General features: G+C 42.8%; 1 protein-coding gene across 1 annotated transcript in view; it reads left to right on the forward strand.

Annotated features, from left to right (window-relative positions):
- ARHGAP4 (Rho GTPase activating protein 4) overlaps positions 1-14137 on the forward strand; it is a 69602-nt gene that overhangs the window by 19280 nt on the left and 36185 nt on the right. The window contains exons 2-4 of the mRNA XM_032211502.1: positions 4127-4322; positions 7792-7954; positions 11454-11516. Coding sequence (XP_032067393.1) covers positions 4127-4322; positions 7792-7954; positions 11454-11516 — 422 coding nt within the window. The remainder of the gene's footprint in view (positions 1-4126; positions 4323-7791; positions 7955-11453; positions 11517-14137) is intronic.

Here is a 14137-nt window from a genome sequence, read left to right on the forward strand (position 1 = left end):
CTTAGTAACCAAAATGTTGCCTCAGAAACTCTGGCATTGAAGTGTGCAAGTCATAAAGCTGTCAAGTTATAAGACCCTTGCACCCGTAATCTTTTAGAAAAAAAAACCCCAGGGGTGTTCAAACTTGACAGCTTTAAGACTTGTGGACTTCAACTCCCAGAATTCCTCCTCCAGTCATGTTGGTTCAGGAACTCTGGCATTGAAATGTGCAAGTCTTAAAGCTGCCAAGTTACAAGACCCTTGCACCCGTAATCCTTTAGGAAAAAAAAACCCCAGGGATGTTCAAACTTGACAGCTTTAAGACTTTAAGATTTAGATAGGATTCTTAGAGGCGGGCAGGGTGATAGGTGAGCCAGCCAATCAGTGAGCGGCGGGCGGGGCAAGCGTGGTGCGGACGGGCGGGGGGAGGGAGGGAGCTGGAACCGGTTCTAAATGGCACGGTAGATTTGTGGAACCTCTTCTATAGAAGAGGTTAGAACTGGCAGGAACCCACCTCTGGAGCAGAGACTCCTTTTACCTAACTGTTAAACTCTGTGGAATTTATGGGTGCCAGAAGAGCATCTGCAATTCTGCTGTAAGGTGTCTGCTGTTTTCTTAATCTCTTCAGTTTGCAGATAGGAAATGCAGGATTATTTCTGTAATGGATCGAATGTTTATTATAGTTCTTTACCCTCCTTCTGGAAATAACATATGTCAGGACTTATCTCTTTCTTGTATACAAGACAATAATAGTAGAGAATCCCTAAGTATATCCAGAGAACATTTTTCATGCTACTAAGAAATACATCCCAATCCCTCTCTTATATAAAATCCCTTGGTATAAACTACAATTGGGAAATCAGGGTCCCCAAATCAAAGAGGGAGGGGTCTTCTTGCAATTATTCACTGATTCTTTTTCCTCCCAGCTGCAATCTGTTGCTTCCTTGTGAATTCTCTTCTTGAAAGGAGTTGTGAAACTGACAGCATTTTTTAAAAAAACCTCTCAATATTGTCTCTAAAAATATACTCTAAAAAGTCTTAAGACTCTTACATCATGTTTTTCAAGATCTTAATTATACAGTACTTGTCAGGAGATAACTGGGTTAGCATACTGATGTAAAGTGAAAATGTTTGATTTATATTTAGTTTGTTTTTGTTAACAGACTTGGAAGTATTTCCTATCTGGGGTGTTTCATTATTTAACTTTCCAGTGAATAAGACGACTGAAAAATCAATGAATATATTCTCGGTTTTTGGTCAAATAGATATTCCATACATGTCAAGTTGAGGGGAAGTGAATTATTGCGGAAGCACACAATAGTTTTTTCAGATGTACCAGGTGGTCCTCAACTTACAACCACAATTGAGCTCGAAATTTATTATGTTGCTAAGTGAGACATTTGTTAAGTGAATTTTTCTTCATTTTATCTCCTTTCTTGCCACAGTTGTTAAGTGAATCAGTGCAGTTGTTAAGTTAGTGACATGCTTGTTCAGTGAACCTGGCTTCCGCATTGACTTTGCTTATCAGAAAGTTGAAAAAGCTGATCATGTGACCCTGAAATATTGCAACCGTCATAAATATGAACCAGTTGCCAAGCAGCCAAATTTTTGTCATGTGACTATAGAGCCACAATGGTTGTAAGTGTGAAAAACAGTCATTAGTCATTTTTTTCAGTGCCACTGTACTTTGAACAGTCACTAAATGGACTATTGTGACTTGAGAACTACCTGTATTTGTTCTTGCCATAAGTAACTTTGAGCTGTAAAAACTGATATCAATTCATAACAGAAGCTGAATGAAAAGAATACTGAATGGTGTGTTCCCTCTGTGCTACAAACTCACCCTCCTATTTATATTTATATTGTCTTTCCTTTTTAAGTAGTAAAATTGATGAACAGGTCATTTACATTTTAAAAGTTTACACCATGGTATTAAAAATACCGAGTGGTTCATTTATTACGGTAGTTCAATATCTACTTAGTGTGACCACAAAAGACGATTACTCTCAGTCTAAAACAGTGGTGGGTTTCAAAAATTGTTCGAACCTACTCCGTGGGTGTGGCCTCCTTTGTGGGAGTGGCTTGCTGCCCATGTGACCGGATGGGAGTGGCTTGCCGCCCATGTGACCGGATATGAAGATGCCGACGACACTTGTCAGAACCACCTTAAATTACCTCACACACAGCACTGGCATGCATAAGAATATGATGTAAACTTGTTTTTTAATAGGCATCTTTGGTTTGTGTTAAAACAACCTCAACACACGCAATGTTCTGATTGCACCACAAACGCAGTAGTCATCCTTACCTTTCGCAGAGGCCCTGAGTTTTATAAATAGGAGCATGATAGTGTAGAATAATCCTATCCAAGGACCAGTGGTGGGTTTCAAAACTTTTTGGAACCTCTTCTGTAGGTGTGGCCTGCTTTCCGGGTCCACTGGTGGAACCTCTTCTAACCGGTTCGGTAGATTTGACGAACCGGTTCTACCGAATAGGTGCGAACTGGTAGGAACCCACCTCTGGTGTGTTCCCTCTGTGCTACAAACTCACTCTCCTATTTATATTTATATTGTCTTTCCTTTTTAAGTAGTAAAATTGATGGAACAGATCATTTACATTTTAAAAGTTTACACTCCTGGTATTAAAAATACTGAGTGCTTCATTTATTACGGTAGTTCAATATCTGCTTAGTGTGACCACAAAAGGCGATTACTCTCAGTCTAAAAGCAAGATTATAAATGCATCCTTTGCTTTTGAAACTAGACAAATAACTTCTTTGATAGAGAGACAAGCTAACTGAATGGGACACCATGTTGCGATGGTCCTCTTTCCTAAAAGCATTATTTGTTTAGCAGTGCTTATATCCAACCTTTATCCTAGTGGACGCTGGGTGGCAAAAACCCTGTGAATGTAATAAAGCAAAGCAAGGAAAATAATTGCAGCTATTATAGTAATAATAATTCAATAGGTGAATAAAATAGCCAAATCCCAGTCTCAATATCTGACTGATTGTGCAACCAACCATAATACAATCATATAATAAAATGATCAAGTCCTAATCACCTAATTCTGGTCTAACAATTACTTTGGAATAATGGCTTGCAGAAATAGAGTTCATCATCTCTCTGTGAAATGGAAAAAATTTCAAGAATCACATAACTCCATGGTGAGAAGTGTTGTGGCCCAGCAGGAGCCGTTGGAGCTGCCCCCAGACTCTGACAGCGAGGGACCCTATGAGTCGGCTCTGGAGGATGTGGAGGACCCTGGACAGGGTTCCGACTCCGAGCAGGGCGCAGAGAGGCTGGTGGGCCACCAGGAGGCGCCTGATCCTTGGACCAGTGGGGAGGAGACAAGGGAGAGTGATCCAGACGCCAGCAGTGAGTTGTTCCTGGATGCCCGGCACCGAAGAGCTAATAGGCGTCAGGAACAGTTGCGCAAGTACAGGAAGTAATTACACTCAGCTGATGGTCTTTAGGCTCCTCTCCAGACTATAAAAGGACTGCTTGTGCACACGCCCCTTTTGCAGAAGTCAACGCAGGAACTAATGCTGGAGAACATTATTGCGAGCTTGGCAGGCTGGATTGCTGCCACGGCTTATCTGTGTTGGATTACTGCCCAAGCTTGTCTGTGCCGGTTTGCTGCCAAGGACCTGTCTGTCTGTTAATTAAATGCCGTAACTTATCTTTGGCTCGGAGTGTATTGGTGTGGGACGAGGTGGGTCAGAACAGAGAAGGTACCAAAGAATGAGGCTGTGAAAGAGAAGGTCTGCTTTCTCAGTCATGTCTCTTGAAGGAGAAATCTTTAACAGGCCTTCTCTGTGTGTCTGAGTCCGGAGGAAAGATTTTGTTCTAGCTAGGCATTGCCTGAGGCAGGGATGGGCTTCAAAAATTTCAGCAACAGGTTCTATGCCTGGTTGTTGGGTGGTTGGTTGCCATGGTGGGCATGGCCTAGTTGGCCTCCTGCATCATGGTGGGGGGGACCATTTTTGCCTTTTCCAGGCTCCGGAGGCTTTCCTCGAGCCTCTGGGAGGGCAAAAACTGCCTCTCCTGGCAGTAGTGGGTTGCCAATTTTTTTACCACCGCTTCCACCGGAGGTGATTTTTTTCTCCAAACCTTCCTCTCTACTATAATCTGTGCTTCTCTCTCAGAAATGCGCTGGCAAATGGGGGAGCAAGTCCGAGGTCTTGACTCTCAGGCGGAGAGTCGACAACAGTTGCTCCAAGATGTGGCCGACTTCCTGCGCCGGAAGGCTGAAGTGGAACAAGAATATTCCAGAGGACTGGAGAAATTGTCGGAACGTTTCTCGGCTAAGATACGTGGCTCCAAGGAGCATCAGAACTTCAGGTTAGAGTCTTTGGATTCTTCAGGGGGGGGAAGGGTGGACAGGTGTTGAGAAGGACCTTCCGCGGAGATAACTTGAGGGTGATGATTGCGTGGGAAGAAGCTGAAAAAAAAAAAGGTTTAGAGACATTATTGAACAGGTCAAGAGTTTGACCCTGGGAGCTTTCCTGGCAAGGTTTTTCCTGGCGTCCATTTTGTGTGTAAGTCAGTGCAATGGCGATTATATGTATCTTATTATACCTCCGCATACCTCCCAACGGCCGATAAGATCACACAGGCCTTCTCCAGGTGACGTCGACCAGACAATGTCGTCTGGCGACCCCCCGGGGAAGGGCCTTCTCTGTAGCCGCTCCGACCCTATGGAACGATCTACCCCCAGAGATCTGGACTCTTCCCACTCTCCCGGCCTTCCGAAAGGCTACTAAAACCTGGCTATTCCGGCAAGCCTGGGGCTGTTGACCTCATGAATGAGGTCCAGTCCCGCCTAGATTGAGTGTATGAAGTGATCTTTTAATCTGTTTTTTTTTTTAATTTTCTCTTTTAATTTTTTATTTTTGGAAATGTATTTCTGTAAGCCGCCCGGAGTCCTTTGGGATTGGGCGGCCTATAAATTTATTAAATACTTAATTATATCTAAGAGACATTACAGCAAGTAACTATACAGGAAGAAGTAGAAAGTTCATCGGTTGGTAACCAGTAATCCTGCACTTGGAGGCAACCCTTGTTGGAACGTTCCTTATTAGCCCAGTTTCCTCTCAGTGTGCTTAGGTTCACGCTATCATGCCTCATCCCCACCCCTTCTCCTTTTTGTTAGAAAACTGATTAATCTTTCCCAGCCTTCCAATCTCTTGGGAGTGCTAGAGATATGGGATGCACATAATCCCTCTGACCTTTTACCCATTCTTCAGTCAATACCGCAGTTCAGTTTTAGTGGAGCATGTTTCATAACCTGTGAATCAGTGTCATACTACTGATAGAAAACTCCTGGGGTCGGGGACCCTTCTGTTAGAAATATTTCATAAAGAAAATTGAAAGTGCAACAACATTGACATATATTTTACGCAACAGCATATGAAAGCAAAGATTTATTAAAAAAAAAACCCTACCAAAAATATCCCTGGATACTTGAAGGGTAATAGTCAGGAGAACAGATTGAAGCAGATGCTTGTAACTAAGTGCAGTGCAAATACAGAATAAAACATTGATTAGTACTTTAACATAATTATGGTACAATTGATTGGAATATCATAATATATAAGAAGGATTTCCAAATGGAAAGGTCCACATTATATAATATTAATCTGTATTCATTTGCCTACCTTAGGCAAGAAAGCCAGGTGAGTGACACTTTATTTTTTTAAAAAAATATTTCTGGAGGTGGCCAGCCCTGGAGAAAACACCTGATGGGATGGTAGATGAAGGAAAGGTGGCTTGCTGATGGGAGTTAAGTCTGAATATATACATCATCTGCAACTAAATTTGTGTGACACTGACTCTATATCAGTGGTGGGATTCAGCTAGTTCGCACCTATTCGGGAGAACCGGTTCTTAACTTTCCAAGAGATTGTAATAATTTAATTGTAATTTAATAAATTTATATGCTGCCCAATTCCGTAGGACTCCAGGCGGCTTACAAAAACAAGACTAAAAGATAAAAAGTTAAAAATAGGGAGGAAAACAAATTTAAAAGCAACGCACCATACACTCAATCTTGGTGGGACCGGACCTCATTCGTTTAAAGAACCGGTTGTTGGAAGAAATCTCCTTTTGTTTTTTTCCACTTCACAGGGCTAATCCTGTAAGGAAGGCAGGAAGGAAACATTCTGGTGTTGTTTCTAGCCTAATCTTTATTGACCTGCTTACAGAAACTGCATCTCCGGTTAACCCTTATTACCATTGTCACAGCTAAGGCAAAGCGCCCATCGACCTGAGTAATGTTGAGTTGGCCATGCCCACATGGTCACATGACCACTAAGCCCCGCCTACCCACCTGGTCATTAAGACAGAGAACCGGTTGTTAAATTATTTGAATCCCACCACTGCTCTATATTATATTCAACAATTTATCCCGGAGGATATAAATGCTTTATGTTATGACTAGGTTGAAAGGCAGTTTGGTCTAGTGCAGTGTTTCTCAACCTTGGCAACTTGAAGATGTCCGGACTTCAACTCCCAGAATTCCCCAGCCAGCATTCGCTGGCTGGGGAATTCTGGGAGTTGAAGTCCAGACATCTTCAAGTTGCCAAGGTTGAGAAACACTGGTCTAGCGTTAAGGCACCAGGATAGAAACAGAGAGATCTTGAGTTCTATTCCTGCCTTAGGTATAAAAGTCACCTGAGAGGCCTTGAGCCAGTCACTTTCTCTGATCTCTAGGAAGCAGGCAACGGCAACCCACTTCTGAAAAATCTTGCTAAGAAAACTGCAGGAACTGATCCAGGAAGTCTCCACGAATCAGACACAATTAAATATAGACGGGGGGAAAAATGACTAGGTTACCTCACCAGCAATACTTGGTTTGATGTACCAGTGCAATGTCAGCACACAGACAGCATCTCTCCTCCTTCTGAGGAAAAAAACATGTAGATGCAGAGTTCTGATAATTGATATGAACATAGAAGCTGAGCAGCAGGAAAAGTGAAAAATCCCTAAATTTTCTTTCTAAGTTTCGTAACAATTATCAGGCGTGTTTGATTTCTTTTTTCTGTGTATGCAGTACTTTCATCTTAAGGTATCTGTGGTGTAACTGGGTGGAACACAACATAGCAGTCACGTTAGGCTGTAGCTATGTTGTGAACTAGGTCCAAATGGCTTAGGAATGGTCACAGTTGGCACACTAAATGTGGTTGCGCAAACTCCTTGCCACTGTTGCAATAGCAATAGCAATAGCAGTTAGACTTATGTACCGCTTCATAGGGCTTCCAGCCCTCTCTAAGTGGTTTACAGAGTCAGCATATCGCCCCCACAGTCTGGGTCCTCATTTTACCCACCTCGGAAGGATGGAAGGCGGAGTCAACCCTGAGCCGGTGAGATTTGAACAGCCGAACTGCCGAACTAGCAGTCAGCTGAAGTAGCCTGCAGTGCTGCATTTAACCACTGCACCACCTCGGCTCCTTACAACCATGGAGAGGCAGCTTTGGATCTCCCCCACCCAGCAGACCTCCTCTTTCAGAGGTAATACAAACTGATCTAAAATAGGCTAACCACAATTCCAGAGCTCAGTTACTTCCCGCAGTTTTCCCACCTTGTGGGTGGTGATAGTTAATTTTAGACAGTTGGCCTTTATCTAGCACATTGGCCAGACTTGGCTAAGACCAGTTTCAGGTACTCATTACTTCCTTGGAGTAAAATGGTGGAGAAAATAAAACGAATATATCGCAAATAAGGAAGAGCGATGAAAGATGATAAAAGCTAAGGATGCAGAGTGTGTTGTTCCTGCAGTCAAAGATTAAAGGGCTTCCTTTTTTACATGCAGGAAGGACCAGAATCTCCCTTCACCTTTGAACTGCTGGTATACAATCCTCAACCAGACACGGCAGGCAAGCCGGGATCATGGAGCACTGAGTGAAATCTACACAGGGCATTTGGTGCTTCGGTTGGTGCACATCAGCGAGGATGTGGGGCGATTAGCCCGGAAAGTAAGTGCTTTGGAGTAAGACCAAGGTGGATTCCATCCTCATGTCACCTTGATAATGTCTGTCAAAGTTAGACTTTGTACAGGGCTTGAACAATAGGCCTCTTCTTTGTAGCCTATACTATCCTTTCGCCTTGCCCTCGCTGGAATCACCCTTTGCCATCAAGCCAGTTATTATTCCTGATTGAAAAGTTGGAGGAGGGGTGTTGGATTTTAAGGTATTATGATTGTACATGTATACTGCTATTTTTTCTTTTTTATGTATATTGAAATGGAATTATAAATACCATCAACACAAAAGGGAGTTTGCTCAGAAGCTGAAATACCCCAAGTGAATTAGAGGAAGAGTGGGAAGCAGAGGAGAGAAGAAAGATGGGAAGAGAGGGATAGTAGAGAGGGTGAGAGGGGAAGATGAGGTGTATAAGGAGGAGTGGTAAGGGGAGAGAGGAGAAGGAGAAAGGAAGGGGAAGTAGAGTAGAAAATGATGGAGGGAAGACAGGATGTAGAAGAGTGGGAAGCAGAGGAGAGAAGAAAGATAGGAAGAGAGGGACAGGAGAGAGGGTGATGGGGGAAGATGAGGTGTATAAGGAGGAGTGGAACGAGGAGAGAGGAGAAGGAGAAAGGAAGGGGAAGTAGAGTAGAAAATGATGGAGGGAAGACAGGATGTAGAAGAGTGGGAAGCAGAGGAGAGAAGAAAGATAGGAAGAGAGCGACAGGAGAGAGGGTGAGGGGGGAAGATGAGGTGTATAAGGAGGTGTGGTAAGGGGGGAAAGGAGAAGGAGAAAGGAAGGGGAAGTAGAGTAGAAAATGATGGAGGGAAGACAGGATGTAGAAATGGGGAGGAGAGAGTGGGAAGAAAGTGTCGGATAAGGTATAAATATGGTGTATGGAGAGCAGAAGAGCCAATAATTGGTGGGGGTTTTTTTCCTTTGGTAGTTGATGGTAAGATGAATTGATGTAATTACTTAATAATACAACATGATATTGACTATGTAATAGTATACATGTGATTATATGCTATGAAAATGGAAAATAAAAAAACTTTCTATAAAAAAAAAGAAAAGGGAAAATGGACAAAATGAAGAGTTTTTATGGCTCTCTAGCATCTGTACGAGAATATTTTCCCCAGTCGCCTCCTGATCAATTCAGAAGTTGGCTAATGTTTCTGTGACTGTTAAGTAATAATGGAAAATGTTTTCTCAGATCCAGTTCTTACCTGGCAGAGCAGTGATTGTGAAGTACCAGCACCAAATGTGATGGGTGTTGTGTATGAGGGACATGAAGAATGGGCTCAAATACTCTGAGCCCAATGTCTATTTCTATTTAGTATATCCTTATGATCTCTGTAGGAAGCCCCATTCTACTTGTAATTTCCTCCGAGTTTTATATCGTGCTCACCAAAGGTTCAAAATGGTCATGCACAGTAATTTCCAAGTTTTTATTTGGAGCTCTTACACTAAACTAGCTTCTAGAATGATTCTCCTGATCTGAAAACAATGTGTTCACAAATTCACAGTTTGCAAGCCTCCCCTTTGTCAATGTCTCACTTTTTTTTTTTATTTAAGTCTGACCTACAGGCAAAGAAGCTGAGAAGGACAGTAAATGAACATTTTGCCATTTAAAAAGTATAAGGTGGTTTTCAGCACTTGCTGCCTTAAGCCAAGCATTTGCCTCCCTATATGAGAACATTATAATTAAGAACACTCAAAGAGAAGAAAATTGGGTAACCAGGCTCAAATACTCCCATCAAGTGTACCACAAAAGAGATTTGTCCTCTTACACCAGTGGTCTCCAACCTTGGCAACTTTAAGACCTGTGGACTTCAACTCCCAGAGTTCCTCAGCCAGCTGAGGAACTCTGGGAGTTGAAGTCCACAGGTCTTAAAGTTGCCAAGGTTGGAGACCACTGTCTTACCCGATTCAGTTATGTCTGTCTGCAATCCTTGGTTGATCCAGTGGGATTGTTAAGAAGACATTAGCTCTGCTAGGTAAATCAGGCCAGGAAACCGATTTGTGTGACCCTACATTATATTCAACAATTTATCCTGGAAGTTACAAGTGCTTTATCCAAGAGATACTAGAATTCTATTTTACAGATACCGGTGCTGTGAAAACTGAGAACCAGTTTGATGTAGTGGTTAAGGCATTAGCTTAGAAACCAGGAAACTGAGTGCTCCATTCCCACCTGAGGTTCAAAGCCAGCTGAGTGACTTTGGGCCAGTCACTCTCTCTCAGAAGTAGGCAATGACGAACCACATCCAAAATCTTGCCAAATAAACTGCAAGGACTTGTGCCGGCAGTTACCAGGAGTTAAAAATTGACTTGAATAACTGTAAGGAGGACATCGGACATTTTACCTTCCGTTGTTAACAATTTACAATTCTCTGACCATAGGAAGCATGCAAAACGAAGGTTTGGTGGGGTTTTTTTTGTGATAAGTTACCATATTTTTCGTAGTATAAGACGCACCTTCCCTCCCCAAATGTGGGTGAAAATTTAGGTGCATCTTATAGACCGAATACAGGTTTTTATGGTGCGTCACATTTTCACCCTCCCCGGCCCCCAGAAGCACTCTGCAATGCTCCGCACGTCCCATTTCTGCCAAAAAACGTGCCTGTTTTTGGGCTCCCAAGCCCTCCATGTGTTGCATTTTCACCCTACTCAGCCCCCAGAAGCACTTTGCAGGCCAAAAATGGGCCCTTTTTTGCAAAAAAAAAAAAAAAAAAAAAGCCATGTGGAGCACTGCAGAGTGTTTCTGGGGGTCTGGGAAGACAAAAACACGATGCAGGGAGGGCTTGGGAGCCCCAAAATGGACCCAGTTTTGGGCTTCCAATCCCTCTGCGCATTTTTGGTGAAAATGGGGCGTGCGGAGCACTGCAGAGTGCTTCTGGGGGCAAGGGAGGTCGAAAATGCGATGCACAGAGGCCAAAAACTATTTTTTCTTGTTTTCCTCCTGTAAATTTAGGTGCATCTTATAGTCCAGTGCGTCTTATAGTCCAAAAAATATGGTATTTTTTAAGACCTTACTTCTTTTATGTTAGACATGCACCATCAGAAAACAGGAAATAATGTTTTCCTATTACATCTGAATTCACTTGTATTCAACCATTTCTTGCCAGGATAGTCTGTAATTTTATGCAGTGAGAGTCTGAATTGGCCTTTATGTTTTTTTTTAAAGCATGTGTAGGCTGCTTATGCAAATCCTTTGTGTCATTGGAGGGAAGCCAAGAACTGCCTGAGCATTTGAAGCCCTATCCTTTGGTCACTGGAAATCCTTGTTAATCACTGCCATGTTTATGGTGCTTTCTAAAGCATTGCTTGCTGGATTGCAACTATATTTCTGTAACAACAAGGATTAAATCCTTTTCCCCCCCTTAAAAATCAAAGCTGAGATTCTCAGCCTGCTGCAATAACAATGTCTCTGTTTACCCCTATAGTTGAGTAGACTATGTGCAGCCCAGGGTGCCCTATCTTAATCTTTCCTCCCTTTTCCTCCCTGGTCAGAGCAAAGAGATGGAACAGCAGATGCAGGATGAGCTCCTGAAGGCAATTTCAGAGTTGCAGATGGTAAGTGGGAAAGAAAGGGTCCCTATCCTGCATTTGTCATCTCATTTAGTCTCTAACACAGGGGTATCAAACTCAAAGCCGGGGGGCCAGATCTGGCCTGCGGGGTTCTTAGATCTGGGCCACCCTGGAAACAGCAAAGGACCAGCCCACGGTGCCTCTGCTGGCGAAAATGGAGCATCGTTTTCACTGGCAGTGGGTTCCAGGAAGCCATCACGGAGCTCGCGAGCCCATTTTTGCTGGCAGACTACTCAGGCCTCCATAGGCGTTCCTGACACGAGTGGCGCCGAGCTGACCATGCTCACTCTGGCCAGCCCCCCCCCCCAGCCCCACCGAGGTCAAACACAACTTTGATGCGGCCCTCAATGAAATCAAGTTTGACACCCCTGCTCTAACAGGATAGCAATAATATAATGACTCAAGTCGTTTTACAGCAGTAGACATGGAAGAGTCTTTGTGTTTATTCTAAGACTGAGATGCCGCTTTCCCCAGACTATGCATTTAGGGTGGAAGGGGCCATCAAGTCAGAGGTGGGTTCCTACCAGTTCGCACCTATTCGGTAGAACCGGTTCGTCAAATGTACCGAACCGGTTAGAAGAGGTTCCACCAGTGGACCCGGAAAGCAGGCCACACCTACAAAAGAGGTTCCAAAATTTTTTGAAACCCACCACTGGTCCTTGGATATGATTATTCTACACTATCATGCTCATATTTATAAAACTCAGTGCCTCTGTGAAAGGTAAGGAGGACTATTGCGTTTGTGGTGCAATCAGAACTTTGTGTGTGTCGAAGTTGTTTTAACGCAAACCAAAGATGCCTTTTAAAAAACAAGTTTACATCATATTCTTATGCATGCCAGTGCTGTGTGTGGGATAATTTAAGGTGGTTCTGACAAGTGTCGTCGGCATCTTCATATCTGGTCACAGGGGCGGCAAGCCACTCCCATCCGGTCACAGGGGCGGCAAGCCACTCCCACAAAGGAGGCCACACCCACAGAGTAGGTTTGAACAATTTTTGAAACCCACCACTGCATCAAGTCCAACTCTTTCCTCTGAGCAGAAATACTCGAAGTATTCCCAACAGATGGCTGTTTAGTGTTGGCTTGAACACCACCATCTCTCTAGGCAACTGATGTTGCTGTCCAAGTGCTCAGGAAGGATTTTCTGATAATTTAGTTGGAAAATCAGTTTTCTTGACATTTAAACCCATAATTTCATATTCTGTTTTTCTGGAATGAGAAAGTACAAGCCTGGCCTCCTTCTTTGTGGCATCCTTTCATACTTTTAAAGAGGGCTGTTATATCCACCCTCCCTTGTTTTTTTCTGGAGACTTAAAAGACCCAACCTCCTTAAATCTTTCTTCCCAATGCTTGGTTTCTAGTCCCCAATCACCTTGATTGCCTTTCTTTGAGCCAGTTTCAATTTTTTTGTTATTGAAAATTTTTGAAAAAAAACTTTTACAAATGTTTACCTCCCTCCCCCTACCATTCCCACCCAACCCCCACAACCTTGCCCCACCCCCCGACTTCCCAGAACCAATATAGGGTAAAAATCTTTAACAAAGATATTCTAAATTAAGCTTAAAAATAGTTAGTATCATCTTTCATTTGAGCTTTAACTCCCCTTTGCTAGGTTAACTCTAAACAGATTATATCATTCCTTGTTTCTTCAGTCATAAGCTATCTGGAATTTCTTAGTCCCATATTTATTTAGAGTATAGCCAATCCATCTTCTCCACTCCAGTTTATATCTCTCATTTGAGTGATCCTTGAGATATGCTGATATTTTAGCCATCTCTGCTAAGTTTGTTACTTTTAATATCCATTCTTGAATAGTAGGCAAATCTTCCTTCTTCCAGTGTTGCCCCACCAACAGTCTTGCTGCAGTTATTAAATGCAAAATCAAATTAGTCTCTATAACTGTACAATCAGTAATTATACCTAACAAGAATAACTGAGGGGTGAACTTTATCCTTTTTTAAAGAACATTTTGCATAATCCACCATATTTTTATCCAAAATGCTTTTACCTTTTTACAAGTCCACCATATATGATAGCAGGTAGCATCGAGACAATCGCATCTCCAGCATTTAGCCAGTTTCAATTTTTATGAATCTTCTTTATTTGTGGTGCCCCAAAATGGATACCGTACTTGAAATGGGTCAGATGAAAGCAGAATTCAATAGAGCTGAATAGTTTCTTCTCATGATTTGAAATGTATACTTCTGAAGAGGTCATCTAAAACCGTGGCACGTCAAAACCGCGGTCCACTAAAGCGCGCCCGATTAAAGCGCGTACGTGACGTCATCAGCAGTGTGACAAGAAAGAAAAAGGGCGCTTTAAAAAGCGCTTTTAAAGCAAGCCGATTCACATAAAGGTAAGGGTTAGGGTTAGGGTTAGGTTTAGGGTTAGGGTTAGGGTTAGGTTTAGGGTTACGTTAAGCGTTAGGGTTAGGTTTAGGGTTAGGTTAAGGGTTAGCGTTAGGTTTAGCGTTAGGTTAAGGGTTAGGTTTAGGGTTAGGTTAAGGGTTAGGCTTAGGGTTAGGTTTAGGGTTAGGTTTGGGGGGGTTAGGTTTAGATTTATGCATTAATTTTAAGTTTACCGCTCACAGCGTGCTGTTTTCGTC

The sequence above is a fragment of the Thamnophis elegans genome, chromosome 2 (assembly GCF_009769535.1).
Source record: "Thamnophis elegans isolate rThaEle1 chromosome 2, rThaEle1.pri, whole genome shotgun sequence".
NCBI lineage: Eukaryota > Metazoa > Chordata > Lepidosauria > Squamata > Colubridae > Thamnophis > Thamnophis elegans.